This window comes from Sorex araneus, chromosome 5 (assembly GCF_027595985.1).
Source record: "Sorex araneus isolate mSorAra2 chromosome 5, mSorAra2.pri, whole genome shotgun sequence".
NCBI lineage: Eukaryota > Metazoa > Chordata > Mammalia > Eulipotyphla > Soricidae > Sorex > Sorex araneus.
Window position 1 is genome coordinate 212850390 of NC_073306.1, and position 19261 is coordinate 212869650.

The window sequence follows — 19261 nt, forward strand, 5'->3', positions numbered from 1 at the left end:
ATCCCGTTATTCCACTGCCAATTCGGGGACTTTTATTATTCTATCTCCATCTCCATTGCCTAAAAAATAAAATAAAATTAAAATTAAAATTAAAAATTAAAAAAAAACAAATAAATACACCGGAGACGGGGGTGGGGGACTGTGTAGAAAAAGGTAATTAGCACGGCGTCGCCTTTTTATAACTTTCTAATTGAAACCTCATTAAAAGCTTTCTAGGTCCGTTTTCCCCGAGTGCCCCGGTGTCCCCGATTCTCCTCCCCAAGGCGACTCCAGCACTGGGCGAGCACCGCAGGCGGGGGAGGCGCAGAGGCGAAGTCGGGGACCTGTTGGCGGGGAGCAAGGTTAAATAAGTGGGGAGGCTGTTTCCCGGCTGCTTTTCACCTCCTGGAGGGGGAAAAAAAAGGCTAAAAAAAAAAAAAAAAAGGCCTCGGCGGCGCCGGGGGCGGGGTGGTCAGCAGCGCGGCGGCGGGCGCGGTGGCGGCGGGCGGGCACGGCGCGGGGCTCCCGCCGCAGACCCAGCGGCTCCGCGCGTCCCCGGCCGGCGGCTGTCGCGGGGCCGGGCCGGAGCGGGCCGGGCCGGGCCGGGCCGGGGGCGCGGCGGGGCGCGGCGGCGGCGGCCGTCGGGGCGCGCGGGGGCGCGCGGGGGAGGGGCGTGGGGGGTGGGCGCGGGCGGGCGGGCGGGCGGGCGCGGGGACCCGCCGCGGAACTGCCGGCAAGTCGGGGCGCTGCCCGCTCGCCCCAGCCAGGGACGCGGCCGGGCCGGGACCCGCCGCCGCCGCCGCCGCCGCGCGCCGCGCCTGACGCCCCCCGGACCCACTCCGCGCGCGCCGGGGACCCCCGCGCCCCCCGCGCCGACATGGAAGTTTTCCCCTGGCTGCTGCTGCTGGCCCTCGGCTGCCTCCGGACCTGGCGCTGCGCGGGCGCCGACTCCATCATCCACATCGGTAAGCGCCCCCCGGGCCCCGTGCGACCCCCGCCCGCGACCCCCGGGCCCCCGTCCCGACCCCCGCGCCCGGCACCGCGTCCCCGGCCCCCGGCTCCCCGTCCCGACCCCCGGCCCCGACACCGCAGCCCTTAGCCCGGTCCGCGACACCCAGTGCGCAGCCCCCTGTCCCGACCCCGGTCCCGACCCCCCGGCCCCGATCCCCAGCCCGCGCCGCTGCCCGCCCCCCCGGACTCCGGGCGCTGCGCGCGGGCGCGGGGGGCGCGGGGGGCGCGGGGAAGTTTCCTGCTCTCCCTTCTTCCTCGTCCTCCCCCGGAGGTGCCTCTGCGCCCAGAAAACGCTCTCTCCAGGGGCTGGCGGGGGTCCGGGCGGCGGGGTCACCTGCCGGGCGGCCGGAGCAGCGGCGGGGGCCGTGCGCGCGCGTGTGTGCGCGTGTGTGCATGCGTGTGCGCGTGTGTGCATGCGTGTGCGTGTGCGCGCGCGAGTGTGCCCGCGTGTGCGCGCGTGCAGGGGTGCCGGGGGTCCCCCCTTCGGAGCGAACAGGTGGTTCGGGCACCGCGAGTGGCCGCGGGTGGCCGCGGCCCGGGCTGGCGAGGTCGGCGGAGGCGCCTTGGCGCGGGGGGCGCGGGGGGCGCGGGGGGCGCGGGCCGGGCGGACGCGGGCGGACACGGGCCGACACTGGCCGCCGGGGCCGGTTCCGCCGCGGGGCTCGGGGCCCCCCGGGAGGCTCCGGGCCGGGCGCGCGGCCTGACGCGGCGGGGCTGGGGTCGACCCGTGCGGGGCCGGGCCGGGCCGGGCCGGGCTCGCCGCTCCGGGCGGCAACTCTCTCGGCTCTCCCCGGGCCGGGCCGAGCTGCGCCACCGCGGGGCGCACGGCGAGCTGCCCGCGCCGGGAACCGGGTCGCCTCGCGGGGGACGCGCGCCCGCCGCACCCGGCTGGCAGCCTTGCACTGGCCTCGGCTCGCAGCCCTGCACCGGCCCCGGCTCGCAGCCCTGCACCGGCCCCGGCTCGCAGCCCTGGGTTGGCCCGGGCTCGCCCCTCTGCACTGGCCCGGGCTCGCAGCCCTGCACTGGCCCCGGCTGGCCGCCCTGCACTGGCCCTGGGCATGCAGTTATGCGCTGCCCCGGCTCGCTGCGCTGCACATGCACCGCACAGATGGGGAGCAGCGTGTCCCCGGCCGCCCCCCGCACACGCACACACGCGCGCGCACACCTGCGTGCGGGGCTGCCCGCGGCCTCGCTGGCCGCGCGGCCCAAGCGCCCAGGGTCTGTCCCGCCCGGGAGCGGCCCCGCCGGCCCCCCGGGGACTCCCTCAGTGCGGCTGCAGAGGGGCTTGGTAAACATGTCTGCCGTTCCCTCCAGTTTCACGGGAAGACACACACACGCACACGCAGGCACACGGAGATGCTCAGGCACACGGAGACGCTCGTGCACATGGAGATGCTCGTGCACACGCGCAGGCGTTCGTGCACGCGGAGATGCTCGTGCACACGCGCAGATGCTCGTGCACACGGGATGCCCAGGCACCCCGAGATGCTCGTGCACACGCACAGATGCTCAGGCACCCGGAGATGCTCGTGCACACGGGGATGCTCAGGCACCCGGAGATGCTCAGGCACCTGGAGATGCTCGTGCACACGCGCAGATGCTCATGCACAGGTGTAACGGGCGACGCGCCGGCGTCCACCAAGTCTTGCTTTCGGGCAGGAAGTCAATTAAGCACGGCTGGATCACGTTCTGTCTGCCGCCTCGCAGTGCCTGCGGGTTCAGAACTTTTCCGGGAGAAATTCTGGTGCCACCCAGGGCTCTCCGCAGTGTTCTGATGGAGTTCGGAAGCAGCCCCGCTCCTCTTAAAAGGCCCGGCGAGCGTTTCCGTGGAGCTGTCCCTGGCTGGAGCAGGGAAGCAGCTCTGTGTTATGCGGGTGCATTTACATTAATTTGTTTAAGAGGAGCTGCTTGTGCCTTAGGCTCCTTCCTTGTGGGTAAATGTCCTTTTTATTGCTTGTTCTCTGGGTTCCATGATGAATAATCCATTATTTGCAAACACCTACTGGCCCTTGTTATCCTATACCAGATAAATACTAGTTTGCAGCGCGCTCTGGTCTGGACACTTGTTTCAAGACAGACCCGAGCTGTTGTATTGTTTTTCCCTTTGATTTTGTTGTTGCTCAGTGTTTATTTGTAAGCAGACCAAAAAACGTATCTGAAAATGAGAGCTTTCTTTAGAAAGCCGGTTTAATGCATTTGCAGTGCATTTCCCACTCAAATAAATGGTTACTTCTCAGGCTATTAACTTGACTTTAGAGCGACTAATACTTTAGACAATAGCATTATTTATTTTATAGACTATTTCATATTGTCACAAAGCTTGCAAGTGGTTTGTTTGAAATATCCCAAATCTTTTTGAAGTGTTAGTGCTTAAATATTTCAGTTTAGAAACCTGACCTGCTTCTATCCTGACCTCGGCAAAAGTATAATCAATGGCAAACATTCATTCGAAATAAATTAAATGCCCCACTAAAATTTTAAAGCACAGGAGTACTATGCCTTGCATTCATTTACTAGGCTGAGAGGAAAATAGAAATAATGATCTTTATGAGGTGGTCATCTTCATCTCCACGTTTACCGTTTGAAATACACTTAAGGCCTGTGCCCTGTTTCGGCACTGTATGCTCGGAAGTGATGAGACTGGAGAGGCCAAGTGAACATTTCAGCTCCCCAGATAGAAGAGATAGGCAGGAATGAAAGGCCTCCCATGCTCATGTGATGTGCTTAGGCAGAAAGAAGCTTCGGTATGTAGTTCAGGCAAACTGGGGAGATAAAAATGACCCTGCCCTAATAGGCTCCTTAAAAATCAAATCCTTTCGGTATTGAACCGCATTATAAGTATGAAAGCTGCCGTTTCTTCTCTTTTTGTTTTTATTTAAAGCAGGTAATTTAATAAAGCCAGTTCCAAGCTTAAAACTGTAACGTCTTATTAAACACATTACTTCACTACACCAGTGAGCTATATTTTAATGGTTAGACTGCAGTGATTACCTGTGAAATATATTTGTTTCAGTGAACTGCATCATGCTAATGACATCGAGTTTCTGTGATGTTGGAGAGACATTTGATAATGATATGGGTTCATTTCCCACACGTGTGTAAAGATGTACACAGTATTTAGAAATTAATTACTCCATTGTGATTGACTTTGTGCCCTCCCACCCCTGAAAGATGCTTGACATATAAAAACTATGCAATTTTGAGTTATGCTTCTACTTTAAGCCTGTGCATTGATTGAGTAATTTCATCAGACCCACATTACTTGATTGCTTAGAAGTTTCCTAATGATCTGCATGCTGAAGGAAGAACCAAAAAGTCGTGCGTGGAATGGCAATGATATTGTGTGTTATGAGGCTATTCAAAAGTCGCTCTGATTTATGTAGCTAGAAAGCTCCCAAGTCTTTGAGGTCTGCACACTGACTGCTGTTTTCTTCCTGCCTTGGTCCCACATGCTTTACTCTCTAAACACAGCAGGAGTTAAGAGCAGTACTTTAATTATGCACGGATTAGGTGGCATTTGCAGCCGACTGCACCGTTTGTGTTTTGCTTCATATCTAATACGGACGATCTCATGTTTTTCACCGTTTAATGTGTGTTCATGGCTTCATCTGCTTCTGCTGCTCACAGACTTGATTGGAATTGAGTTGTCCTAAGTTATAGATCCCTACCAAGGAACGCCCCAAAGCCTCTTAGCCCAGGCGTTTGCCCGTGTGTTGGAAAAATGAGTAGCATGTTCTGTTGTTGGCAGAAAGCATTCCGGCAGGAAAGTCAGACGTGAAGCACTTCTTCATGTTTGTTTCCTAAGCAACTGATAATTTATCCTCCGAGATTGTAACACCATCAACTGTGACCAAATTTTGAGAAGCTCAAGTCAATTTACAGAATATTCATCACAAGAAAGTTTAAGTTGGGGTAGAAAGTAAGTGGGGGGGATAAAATATGGCATTAAAAATAATGAGAGATATTAGGTTTAATGTCTGTTTTCATTACATCTACACAGAGGGCAGGTTTATCAAATACCAATTGCATAAGCATTTCTGAAGAAAGATCTCTGACTCCTCTGAAGCTGTTTCTTTTTCAACTTTTGACACAATTTATATTGGTCACTGATGGCCCTCAAGACTCCTCAAAGACCATGCGCCCAATAATGCAGAGAAACTGTTTATATTGGCCTTCTTATTTACAGTTGCTTGCTTCCTAAATTATGTAGGCCATGTACTATTAGCTTTGGACAGGGTAAGGAGTAACTTCTGAATCTAAAATAAGGGCCCACCAACTTGACTATTGTCTTTGTCGTTCACTTGGTTTCTGAAATCACAGTCAGATGTGCATTAGCCCAGGCAGCGTTGTTAATCAGTGATATCAATTATGACATGACTAATAAGCCATTACTCGGAGGACCTTTGCTTTTTACTCAAAGTGAAATGTACCTCCAATAAATATCTGCTATAAATTTTCATTCAAATGTGAATAAAAATCAAGGTGATTAACGTTCCATTATGGAACAATCAAAATCATTGAGATTGTTAGGCATGATAAAAGATGCATTGCTTTTAATTCCAATCTCAAAGGCTAATTTTACCTTAAAAGGTAAAATAGCAGTCTGGTTAAGAGGACGAAGAACCTCCGACTCCAGGCACAGCTTTTCGATTCCACCGTTCTTCCTGCACTAACATATGTCTCAGAGACCTGGGCCCTACGCAAACAGGATGAGGATGCTATTAGGGTATCCCAAAGAGGAATCGAAAGAGGTATGCTGGGAATATCATGTCTCACTCAAGTGAGAGAAGGAATCCAGAGTTCTGACCTCTGTCAACAGTCAAGAATCAGGGACACTGTCTCATTTGCCAAGGCATCAAATATCAGATGGGCGGGTCATGTAATGCGATTCAGAGACGACCGCTGGACAACTAGTCTCACAATGGAGATGTTACTGGCGCCCACTCGAGCAAATCGAAGATCAATGGGACGACAATTGATAAAAGTGAAGTTATTTTACCTTTAAGCATATTGTAATTTAAAATGATGTATTTAAGTTCAGAATTTTTTATTCTTACACATGAATACATTATTTTTAAAAAGTAATCTATTTGGTATTTCTCTGTACTCATATGGTATTTCATGGTGTAGATGCACGTTAGGCATCAATACTTAGTTTTGGTACAAATAGTATATTTATAACAAAATATTTTATGGTCCATAAAGATAGCTTTGCCATTAGGTGTCACTGCATTCTGAGTAGCTCTTTTGTAGTCCTTGAAAACCAAATGAAATACACATACACACATATGTATGTATGTGTATATATGTGTGTGTGTGTATATATATAGTACTGTAGCACTGTCGTTCCTTTGTTCATCCATTTGCTCGAGTGGGCACCAGTAAAGTCTCCATTGTGAGACTAGTTGTTACTGTTTTTGGCATATCGAATATGCCACAGGTTGCTTGCCAGGCTCTGCCGTGGGGGAGGAATACTCTCAGTAACTTGCTGGGCTCTCTGAGAGGGACGGAAGAACCGAACCTGGGTTGGCCGCGTGCAAGGCAAAAACACCCTACCCACTGTGCTATTGCTCCAGTCCTTATATAGGTACCTTCACATGTATATCGCTGCAAGAATTTTAGGATTACAGAGATTCAATTTATATGATCCCAAAAGGCAAGAACCATATAGCCTCAGGGCAACTGGTGTCAGTGAAATTAAAAGAAAGAACACAATATATGTTGTGTCTTCCCCAGGGCCCCTCGGAGCTGGTGGGCTTCACTTTCCCTCCCCGCCCCAAGCCTAGCCACAGCCATGCTCAAGGCCCTTCTCCACACGTTTGCATGAGTCTCAAGCATGAAGGAATCTACAGAGGAACCCAGGTCTGTGGGACCCGGGGCTGAGACCTCCAAGCCTGCTAGGATCGGGTCTGGGCCTCTTCTGCCCAGATACCCCATTTTCCAGGAGCTGGGCAGTCACACCTAGACTGCCCCCGGTGCCTTTTATCCCATCAACGGCCAACATCCAGAGACTATAAAACCAATCTCCCAGAAGCGACATCTTATAGCCTAGTTCTCCCTCTGGGAGAACCTGGCAAGCTACCGAGAGTTTCCTGCCCACATGGGAGAGTCTGGCAAACTTCCCATGGAGTATTCATATACCAAAACCAGTAACAATGCTGGGTCTCATTCCCCTGACCCTGAAAGAGCCTCCAATGTGGCACCATTGGGAAGGACGAGTAAAGAGAGGCTGCTAAAATCTCAGGTCTAGGACAAATGGAGACATTACTGAGACTGCTCGAGAAATTCGATGATCAACGGGATGATGATGATGATGATGATGATGATGATGATGATGATGATGATGATATATAATATATATTTTAATAAACTGTAGCACTGTAGCACTGTAGCACTGTCGTCCCATTGTTCATCGGTTTGCTTGAGCAGGCACCAGTAACGTGTCCATTGTGAGACTTGTTGTTACTGTTTTTGGCATATAGAATACGCCATGGGTAGCTTGACAGGCTCTGCCGTGCAGGTGAGGTACTCTCGCTAGTTTGCCAGGCTCTCCGAGAGAGGTGGAAGAATTAAACCCGGGTTGACTGCTTGTAAGGCAAGCTCCCTACCCGTTGTGCTATAGTTCCAGCCAATGATTCGTGATTATTCTGTTTAAAGAAGTAAAGTCTTCTAGCTTATAAGAATAGAAGAATTCTTACTACAGGAATGATGAAAGATAAAAAAAGGTTAACTTTGATCTGGTGAATAAGTTTTAACATTAGTAAAACACATAATTAGAAATACTTGGTTAAATTAGTGATTAATTTGTCATATGTTGGAGCTTGCTCTCAAATTGGTAATGTAGTTAATAAGTGATTTTTAATAATGCATTATTTGGAAGAGGGAAATTAGGTGGTCGGTTGATTGACTAAAAGACAAGGAAATGAACACAATTAATTTTGAGAGTCTCTTGCCCGAACACCTGGCTGTCTTCCCAGGGGCCCCTTGAGGGGGATGGGCTCCAGCTTTTCTCACTGCCCCGAGCAGAGCTCCAGGCAGCCCAAGACCACCGGAACCTAGCTACAGCCATGCTCAAGGCCCCTCTCCACACGTTCCGACAGGCCTCACGCATGAAGGTACCGGCAGAGGAACCCAGGTGTGTGTAATTCCATCAAAGGCCAACATCCAGAGACTTAAAAGCAAGCTCCCAGAAGGTTATATATCTTGTAGCCTACTTATCCCTCTGGGAGAAACTGGCAAGCTTCTGAGAGTTTCCTGCCCACATGGGACAGCCTTGCAAGCTTCCCATGGTGTATTCATATGCTAAAGACAGTAACAAGCTGGGTCTCATTCCCCTGACCCTGAAAGAGCATCCAATGTGACATCATTGGGAGGGCCTAGTCAAGAGAGACTTCTAAGATCTCAGGGAAAGGACAAATGGAGAAGTTTCTGAGCCTGCTCGAGAAATCGATGATTAACGGGATTTCGTGATTGTGAACGTGATTAATTTATGAAAGGACATCTGTGGATTCAGGTTATTTTTGTGAATTTTGTCATTTGAGTATAGATGCAAATTTTAGGTAAATTCACAAAATATCAGGGTGTGCATTGAAACAGTAAAGAGATTATGTTCTCAATAAGAACTTGGAAGGTTTGAGGTAAAGTCCCTGTTTTATCAATAGTTAAGTGGACAGTATGGGAAGGTTCTTCATTTTGCTTTGCTCATATTATCATCAGCCCTTAAGCATGACTTTGGCTACCATTAATAGGTTCCAAAATTTCTATTCCTGAGAAATTATGAGCCAGGAAGATTAAATTAAGGAGGTTGAGATGAGTTAGAATAAGAAAATACAAGGGGAAATCATTGAAGCATGAATTCATTTTTTTGGGGGGGGGCACTTGTATGTCTCGGGGGCTACTCCAAGGTTGGTGCTCGGTGGGTGGTGTGGTTCCAGGGCTACAACCAGGGCCGCCTGCATGTGAAGCACGTGTGCCAGCCCTTTTGGTGCTCTCTCTGTGCGGGCATTAATTTCTAATCACTTAAATCAAGGGCCCCTTCAAACGAAGATGGTTCGTGGATGGAAGGAGAATTATGCATAATGTTTCAGTTCATCAGGTACTCCAGCAAACTCCAATAGCAGGTTGAGAGAGCTGTGTGTATGTGTGTGTGTGTGTGTATGTGTGTGTGTGTGTGTCCCCCTTTTTTTTTGGCCTTTCATGCTTATTTTATCTAATGTTAATAATGCGATGTTATAAACAGGGCTACTCTTGCCCTGCAGCAGAATCTGAGTGCTCATTAAGTCTGTCTGGAGGAACGTCTCATATTCTAATCAGCCAGCACTGACTACAGGAGCTTGTGTAATTTACCAACTGGAAGCACCCCAGAAATATTAGCATATGTTTGGTATCACTCAGAAATGTAAAATATAGAAAGGAAAATAACCCAGACTCTTCCTTCAGTGTTTTCCGTCATGTTGGATTCCTGGTCCAGGTTCACACTTACTGTTCTTCAAGCAATTGTTAAATCAAAGTTGAGACTGGCTAGAGGCTCTGGATGCTTCCTGGGTGGTGGGGATGGATCCGCCTGTTTTAAAATTTGTTAAGTCATTCCAATCAAGTGCTCATGAGCAGTTATTCTGACCTATAGATAAATGGGTGCAGGTCACTGAAGCATAGAAATGAACTAGATGAGGAAAATGCCTAAGATTAATTTTCAGTAGCACATTTAAACATTTCCTATTATGGAATGTTCCCTTCTATTTTCGCTATACCATGGATGACAGATCTTTAGTTATTGATGAAAATGAGGAGTGTTCTAAGTTTTCTAACTTTAGCACCCAGCCTTTTGAAAAGAAGCAGAGTGCAGGCATTGATTTTCCATTAACGCACATATGTTATGTCTATTGCACTAACTTTCCAGCTAAAATAAAACTTGAAATAAGAATGTTGAGAACAGATGAATATCTTTCTGTGTTGTCACTTCTAGTGCTGTGTCATCTATAAAACCGCTTCATCTTATGGAATGTTGTATTGGAAAGTTGACTTGTTGCCGCTCCTGGGTTCCTTCTCTGAGTCTCTGTGTCGACATGGTGGATGTGGAAAAGGAACAAACGAGCATGGAGGAGTCCTGGCCTGTCCTGGGCTGCAACAGTGACTTATTTAAACAAGCAAACGCTGCGACATTAAATGCGGCATTTGATGGTATTTTAAACGACTGGTTCAGAACTTCCAGGAATGGTGAAATCTAATTCATCAAAGGAATTAGTAAGCGTGAAGTTTAGATCCACATTTAAGTTGGACTGGGCAGGCAGGTTTAGAGAAGTGCTAGGTGTCCTTACCCTCGGCGTCTCTGAATGCCGCATGGAGCGCTCCGGGCCCCAGAGACAACATTACGAGTTGAGTTAAAGTGGGTTTGTTCCTTTCCTCCTTTTCCTGCAGCACGTAAAGTACATTGAAATTCTGAAGACGAATTCTCCCTCCTCCTAATCTTCCCAATCTGACACCAGATTAGATTTGTGTTAGTGATGCCAGGCCAATTAGTACCTGTGTACTCGTGTGTAGACCTCGGCTGTTTCAGAGATGGGTGATAACAGAAAGGAACGCGTTTTCTTGTTGAAAATACCAGATCCCCTCATCACAGCCTAGGGGAGCTGGGACTTTCATCATAAACGGAAAGGTCTTAACAGAATTGTTGAAAAACATGTCCAGAGCCTCCGTCGGGGTGGGTGGGCTGTGCAGAGGCCGGAAAGGGTGACAGGCCTGTCTCCCTGCTGGAGAGACCCCGTCTGCTGTGGGTGACCTTCATAACTTCTTGTCTTTAAGACGAGGAATCATTCCGAATCCACGGGCCAAATATATGGTAGAAGTTGAGCTGGAACGCATTCCATGTGATATCGAGAAGTTTCAACCGTGTTGAATGCGTATTAAATGCTCAAATGGATACTGAGTTCTCCACAAAGGGCCCTTTACCACACTTCAGAAGCTTACAGGTGATTATGTCCTCTGAGATAAAACTCTTAAAGAACGTTCCTTTAGGAAGAACAGTATGGGGAGCCTGAGAGAGTCCGAGGGGCATGTGCTTGCCTTGGGTGCTACTGACCTGGGGTTTATCCGCAGCACCATGGAAAGGTTTACCAGGAGTGACCGTGACCCCTGAGTGCAGAGCCAGGAGGAGCCCCTGAGCACCGCCAGGTGTGGTATAAACTCAATATATCCCCATCTCTATCTCTCCGTGTATATCTACATATAAACATACATCTGTATCTATCTGTGTATCTAAAATCATGCTAAGGTCAGGACACAGGGAAAGGTTTTATTCTGTGTCACTTTGGCTCTTTGATTTCAATCCACCACCTCATGGATGTCAGTAATTATGAGATAAATTCTCATCAAAGCAGTTGAATTTAGGACTCAGTTACCTGTAGTATGAGATCATTTCTAAACGTAATGCCATACTAGATCTGTTCATTAAGTATGGCTCTTTAGATATGAAGAAATTCAAGTTCATTTTGTTCCTTTCCCTTGGAAGTTGACTCTCTATTGTTACTTGCTTTCTAATTTCATTTGCTCTGGGCAGGAGTGCTTCGGGCCACACCATGCTCCTGGCTCTGTGCTCAGGTTCTCTCCTGGTGATGTTTTGGGGAGGGCGCCTGGTCTGCCACACTCGAGGCAAGCTTCTCACTGCGGGGACTGTCTCTCCAGTCTCATTTCTAGTTGATAACTCCAGTCTTTCTCTGAATGTACAGAAACATCAATGGCATTTACCCTTCAGCAAACAAAAGAAGGAAATTGACCTCACAAAATCATCAAAATTACCTTTTACCTTTACAAGTGAATAATTATTGCTGGGAAAGCATATTTCCGCGAAATCCTAATTACGTGGGTGTGTTTGAGAATAGGAGAGGCATCAGAGTTGCAGGACGTCAGCTGTGACAGTTCCGAAGGCAGCTGGGCAGCAGTTCAAAAGTAACTGGCAAGTCCATGCCTTTTCCTTGAGAGTTCTTGTTGTGGTTGGTAAACAGTTAATAAGTTGCCAAACCAACTGCTCTGGTTCTTTTTCCTTTTCTGTCCACCCTTCAGTGGCAATGCTAATGAGCAGGGAAATAGCCAAAAGCAAGGGAAAGGGGAGAAAGGGGGTTTAGATAATCCATAAACCGGAAAATCAGCCCCGAGTGCTCCTCTGCAGAGGCTGGCTGAGAAGGAATAGTTTTATTTTCTCCAAATATTGCCCACGTTCTGGAGCCTGGGCGGCTGCTGGCTGCTGAGTTTGTAGGAGGAGGGACTCTCCGTGCCGCCAGGGAGGAAACGGTCATTGGCCCAGGCTGGAAGCAGGAGGAAGGAGGTTGTAAGGGGGAGGATTTGCCTCCACGGCTGCCCGCGGCCAGCGAGATTCCCCGAGATGAGTGAGTTCTGCAGTGTGTGCTGACGCCTCTGATGGTTACTTTAGAGAAAGTATACTGCCCAACAACACTTACTAAGAACTTCAGTGATTTTGTACAAGGCAAGCTCGGATGATATTCCTGTCCATGTATGCTGTGTGTTGAGCCTCCAAATTGCAAATTATCAGCTGACTCCCAGGTGGTACTGCAGTTTGGACCATGAAGGAGAATTTCAGGATGAGGCTTTCCAAAGACACTGCAAGGCTCGATGAGTAATTCAGAGAGCTGGTTAGTGGGGAAGTGGAGGAGAGCTGAGGAGTAAAAACACCTGGCTCCAAATTTAGTGATGATGTCGTATTTTATTAACTGAGTGGTGCTTACAGAAGTATTGATTTCATCTAGGTGTGGGGTACACGCACAACTACATGTGTGTGACTATGACCCACTTATAATATGTAATGATTATCTGCAGGTTCCTGTTTCCACAGGGAAATATTCCCAAGACGGTAGGAGCTAGCGTTCCCTGCTGTCTGTCATAGGGCTTACCTTCGGACCCCCATTTCCTAGGGAGGGTCCTCAAGGCCCTTTGGAAAGGAGAAGAATGCTTACATCCTGCAAGGTCACTGAAGGACAAGGCAGAGAATGATCCAGAAGCTCATGTTCATGTGGTGATACTTGTGGATTCAACCATCTCTGCCCTTTCTCTGCCACTCAGGGGATGCTGTTTTTGCTCTTGTTCTCCAGTTGGCATGAGCAGGTGATACGTGTGGATTCAGAGAGAGAGAATGGAATGGGGTTTATAGAGAAAGAAGCCTTGGGATAGGGCCATAGTACAGTCTGTACGTACTATGCACATGCATGTAGTACATACACATGTACATACAAGGCATTTCTTGCATGCTGCTGACCTGGGTTTAACCTTAGGACCCTATATAATGCCGCAAACTCAACAGGAGTGACACTTGAACACAGAGAAAACAAAGTGATAGGAAATTTGGCATGGGATAATCAGTGACTTTTGTATTTTATGACACACGTAAGGAAAATAATGTGTAATACTTTTATAACTAATATTAACTTTAGCATCTACACTTGGGTAATAAAATATAACAAATCTTACCAAGTGTCGTTAGAAATTTCCTAAAAAGTACAATTTTTTGGAGCTTACCAGGCATTTTTTACAGCTTCTGGTAGTTGGTAATGAAGCCGTCTAACTTGCCTTTTGCTTCCTTTAACACTAATTGTCCTTCATGTTCAATACAACTAGGCTCTGCCTTGCAGTTCTGAGCAGGTTTCAGTTTCTTGCTGCTGCGGTCAGAACTCTAAGTGTGGCATGATTGAATTGCAAACTGAATAGTTAATTTTAACCCATAAATATCGTAAAGGAGTGACTAAAGAGATCGCACAGGGCTGGAGTCACTTGCCTTGCATGCTGCCAAGCGCAGTTCCATCCTCCAAGACCTCCGATAGTGATTCCCACAGAGTGGGGTGAGTTCTGAGCAGCCCTGGGCGTGGTCCCCAACCTCAGCAGGGATGAGAGTCAAACGTTTCCACAGAAGAACCCTAAATCCTGATGAGTCTGCTTTTACCCCAGCATTATGGAGAAAGAATTAACATAGAATATCCAAGTTGAGGATCTAATCAATTTAATAATATATGCTATATTAAGATCATTATTTTATTGCATTAACTAATATATTTTGCTTTTTGCATCACACCCGGTGTTGCACAGGGGTTACTCCTGGCTCATGCACTCAGGAATCACTCCTGGCAGTGCTCAGGGGACCATATGGGATGCTGGGAATTGAACCCGGGTCGGCCGCATGCAAGGCAAAGGCTCAACCCGCTGAGCTATCACTCCAGCCCCACTAGTATAATTTTATCCTGTCACATATTGACCATCTTTTTTGTGTGTGGGGGTGATGTTTAAGATCTACTTTTTCAGCAGATTTTAAGTACATAATGCAGTAGAATAAGTTTGAATCACCAGGCGTACAGCAGAGTCCCTGAAGTTGATCATTCTACAAATAGGAAATTCTACCCTGTGGCCATTATCTCCATTCTCTTGGTTCCACTTTCTAGCCCCCGGAAGTCACCATCCCCCTCTGTCGCGCTGATTTGGACATTCATATGGAGTAGAATACAGTACACTATGTGTCTTATTTCTATCTGATATGAGTCAACAATATTTTCTCAAGTTCCTTAAGTTGTTGCAAACAGAAGAATTATCTAATTTCTCACAACTGAATAATATTTGTGTGTGTGTGTTTGGTTTGGGTACAAAAATTTTATTAGCTGAGATACTCGTGTTTTAGGCTGTTTTCTCTCTTGGCTCTCGTGAATAGTGCTGTGTTGAACAAGCGGCTGAATGACTCTGCAATTCCTTTGAAAATATTCTCAGTAGTGGCATCACTGGATCTCATGGCTGTTAAATTTGGATTTTTAGGAGCCTCCATACTGCCTTCAGGATTAAGTGCTCCAGGTTACACCCCCACTGGAAGTGTTTAGTGTTCTCTGTTCTTCACGTCTCAGCCCTTTTTTCTTTTGACTATTCTGAATCTGGGAGGTGGTTCAGCTCATTGGGGTTTTGATTGTAACTCCCTGATGATGAGTGGTGTCAAGCACATTTTCATGTGACTATTGGAAGTTTAATATTTTCTTTGAAAGTGTCTATTTTCTCTGCCCAGTGTTTCATGGAGTTGTTTGGTCTATTAAGTCTTGTGGATGTCATAATTTTTTTTGGTGTTGCTGATGAATTCTTTGGCTGTAAGGAAGCTGTTTAACTTGATTGACCCTCAAAGGGGTAATCCCATTTATGTTTTGCTTTGTTACTTGTGTTTTATACTATCACGTCGAAGAAATTGCTGCCAAGATCAGTCCTGAGGATAATTTTTCCCTATGTTTTTTTCTTGGAGTTTTATGATTTCAGATCATATGTTTATGTCCTTACCCTGTTTGGAGTTCATTTTTATGAGTGGCATAAAATAGGCATTCAATTTCATTCCTTTACTATGGGTATCAGTTTTCTCAACAGCATTTATTTAAGGCTGTTTTTTCCCTATTGAGTATTCTTTATTCTGTTGTCAAATACTAATTGACTGTATATGTGGGGGCTTATTTAGTTCTAGGATCTTGATTGTATTCTGTTGGCCTATATGCCCATTTCTATGTTAGTACCATACTGTTATAATAGGGATTTCCATGTATATTGATATCAAGATTTTTTCAAAACTTATTTTTTCCCTTTCAGGCTCCCTTAGGCTGTTTGGTGATACTCTCTCTCTCTCTTTATAAGATTTGAATTTGAGTGCTCTTTTGGGTGTCTGGAATTTGATAGTGATTGCATTGAATATTAATTCTTCTAACCACTTGGCATTAGTTTGTGTTTTCCTCACTTTTCATTAGTTCGTATTTTCCTCAAATTTTTTTCACCAGAATCTTATAATGTTCTATAGAGAGATTTTACCTCTTTTGTCATAATTTTCCCTACATAAATTATTGTTATTGATGTTATTGCAAATAGGATTGTTTTCTTCATCTTCCTTCATATATTTTTGTTAATGTATGTCAATGTAATCATTTTCTGTATATGAGTTTTAATCACAACTTTACAAAAATTGTTGATATATTGCAGTTTGTTTGACATCTTCAGGATTCCTGTAGAGGGTCATCTGCAGGGACAGTTTCTTTATTCCTGTTTTGATCCATCCCTCCCTTCCTTCCTTCCTTCCTTCCTTCCTTCCTTCCTTCCTTCCTTCCTTCCTTCCTTCCTTCCTTCCTTCCTTCACTTTTCCTCCCTCCCTCCCTCCCTCCCTTCCTTCTTTCCTTTCTTCCACCCTTGCTTTCTTCCCTCCCTTCCTTCCTTCCTTCCTTCCTTCCTTCCTTCCTTCCTTCCTTCCTTCCTTCCTTCCTTCCTTCCTTCCTTCCTTCCTTCCTTCCTTCCCTCTTTTTTCCTCCCTTCCTCCCTCCCCCTTCCCTCCCTCCCTCCTTCTCTCCCTCCCTCCCTGACCTCTAGAAGCATAATGAGTAGGTTTGTTGAGGGTATTGTTCCTGTTCTTTATGTTCCTGCATTCAGTGTGATGCAAGAAGTGGGTTTATTCAGAACTGGTCTTTACTGTTTTGAGAGGGATATTCCTAATTGCTTATCTAGTTTATGGAATGTTTTTATAATTGAAGCATTCATTCAGATGCTTTCTAAGAATCTACTCTTTAAGAATTTTGGGTTAACTAGGCATCAGGCCTTAGTTTTCAGAGGGAAAACGCTCAGGTATGTGGCAACTGAGGATGCTAAGGGACATAGAAACTGTCTTTTTTGGGGGAAGTTTTCTTGAATTCTTGTTGGTGTTTGGATTCTGCGTCCTGGCTTCCCTCCTTGAACAAGGCAGAGGATGTGTAATACTGAGTTGCAAGAGAGAGTCTCATGTTGAAGAGAGGGATGGTCTCTTATTTCCTTTGAATTCTAACAACTGAACATTACTTGAAGACTAGAGAGGGTTGAAAAGTATCACTTTGATTGTTATCAACTGGGTCTGCATTAAAAGCCTGACTTCATTCATTTCAATTGGGCTGAGCGACAGCACTTTCGACCATGACTGCGTTCTTTGGAGGACACAAAACCGTTATGCACATAACTATGATTACTGAATTCTAAAGTATGTTGTGATTGTTACACATAAGGAATTGGAGCATTGCTTCTCTCTTGCTAATTTTTAAGTCTGCCGAGATTAACCTTTAGGAATTTAGAAAGCACCCCTGTTTCTCCAGGATGGGTAGGAAGCTTCCGCCGGCCATGCAGAGCTAACTCATGATGCCTGGCTCCTGTCATCTGCACTTCAAAAGCTGTGGCTAGTGTCAGTCACCTTGCCTTGAAAGTCAGCAGGGAGGAAGGAAGTTGGTTATAATGAGAAGGCAGTGAAGAGTTTCCGGGAAACTCCAGAAGCAACTCCTGGAGAGATGAAGTAGCCGGACAGTGCAGGAAAGAGCAAGTTAATCCATTTGGAAGACACAGGGGGCTCGGTGACCAGGCACGGCTAGCCCCTGAGGATGCTGCACTGCCGTGGGGAGGAGGCCGGGGAGAGGCGGGCAGAGGAGAGGTGGGCGAGTTCCCTTGGTGCGTGTGCGGGAAGGCACGTCTGCATGACACACAGAGACAGGAGGAGGGGAGAAGCCAAGGGACTTTTGCAAATCATTTTCAGAAGTCAGAGGAAGTCTGACATCATTCTTGAATGCTGAGTGGCTGTTGACACTCTGTACTAGAAAGAGAATCATTTTGAGGAGGGAAAGCTTGAGTTTGCTGCGAACTCAGGAGGGCTTTGCCATGAGTGTGAAGTGTGGCCCCTTGACCACAGCGTCCTGCTAATTCTGAGAAGAAAGTTTCTTTCTTCTCCCTCTTCCTTCCTCCTCCTCCTTTTCTTTTCCCCCCTCCTCCTCCTCCTTTTCTTCCTTTGGACTCTCTCTGACAGTGCTCAGGGACTTCTCTAAATTTAGTGCTCAGGAGTTGCTCCCGGTGGCTCCACTCCCGGTTTGCAGCTGGCACGCGCCACTTCTCTTTGGCCCGTCCCTCTGCCCAAGGAGTGGCCGATGCTGTAGTGATCGACACAAAGAAAGCATTTTATGGGGCTTCTTTTCCTTCTCTTCTGAGCAGTGATGAAAGTGTAATAGAAATTCTTTCAAAGTGTGAAGACTCTTTTAAAGTAGTTTAAGGTATTTACATGTCCACGAGTATCTTAAAATGATCTTGGACAGACTTTCAGGTCATCTGTGATTTAGCTGTGCTGTGCCAGGTAGCTCTGTAAGTCTAATTGCAAACTAATAACATCAGGCGGAGGAGTGAAACAATTCCCTAGAATTATCCCTTCCTGAGTTATGCTTTATACGCAAAGACCCGTCGCTGGGAGAGGACTGCAGGGAGCTGGGAGACGCGGTCCCATTTTATATGTCATGAAAGGCTCCTCCTGGCCATCAGCCTTCTTCTTCGTCGTCGTCTTTGTCTTTCTTTGGTGCTTCAGAGAACTCTGCCTCCGAGTTGAGGATTTGTGTGTGGGACCAATGTTTGCAAACAGTGGCCTGCAGTCAGAGCCGCGTTAGCGGGCGCGGGCGCCCATCCGCACAGAACACTGCTTGTCCTCAGACCGGGACCCAGAGAGGCCGCTTCCTTTTGCCTCTCTGCTTTGCCGAGAATCTCGCCTCTACCTCTAGTATTCTAAATGCATAGTGTCAACCCGGCTTTCAAACAGTTTAGGTATGATAGAATTACAGCTTCGTTTTGCCACCTTGCTTATTTTTGTTGTTGTTGTTGTTGTTATTGTTCTTGCTAAATTGATCCATTAAAGATGAGCTACAGATGGACAATCCATTGCTCTCCCCCGGGAAGCAGTGCCCGTCCCATCATTCGGGCTGTAAAACTGGCTTTGGAGTAAATTATGGGAGCAGAGTTTGGGACCAGCTGAGTGAACTGTGTCAAACGCTGTGGTGATGGGGGCTTTGACTCTTGGAAGGGGGTTGGCACCCCGAAAGGAAGCGAAAATAATGCATGTAGTGTTAGAAATAGATTCTGTTTGGGCCCTTGTTGCTTTCCTGCTGAGAGATGGTGAAGTCTGGGTAGCTGGCGGGATTTGGCGAATCTCAACGCTACCTGTGCCCCTTCTGTCCGTCCCAGGAAGCTCAGTTCTTACAGCACTGACCCACGAGCACTGGGGCAGGAGTCCCGTGGGCGGCTGGAGGGAAAGCCGGCAGCCGGGGCTGGCTCAGCTCGGCTCTCTCCAGCCGGGGTTCCAGGGTTCCTTACGCGTGCCCGTTTATGGCCGTGGTTTCCAGTAGGACTGACGGTCAGCATGGAAGGAAGAGAAGGGACAAAGCGTTATCAATTCCCAGAAGAGTCATTCACGTTAGATGACAGAGACAAGTTTTATCCC

At 47.5% G+C, this 19261-nt stretch overlaps 1 protein-coding gene across 4 annotated transcripts in view; it reads left to right on the forward strand.

Moving 5' to 3' along the window:
• Positions 1-292: 292 nt before the first annotated feature.
• Positions 293-19261, forward strand: part of GRID2 (glutamate ionotropic receptor delta type subunit 2) — a 1314711-nt gene continuing 1295742 nt past the window's right edge. For 3 of the 4 annotated variants that reach the window (XM_055138197.1, XM_055138198.1, XM_055138196.1), the window contains exon 1: positions 695-944. In XM_055138197.1, the coding sequence (XP_054994172.1) occupies positions 857-944 (88 nt within the window). In that variant the 5' untranslated portion in view covers positions 695-856. Of the gene's footprint in view, positions 342-694; positions 945-19261 lie in introns of those variants that run through there. The other variant, XM_055138199.1, reaches the window with a different exon arrangement.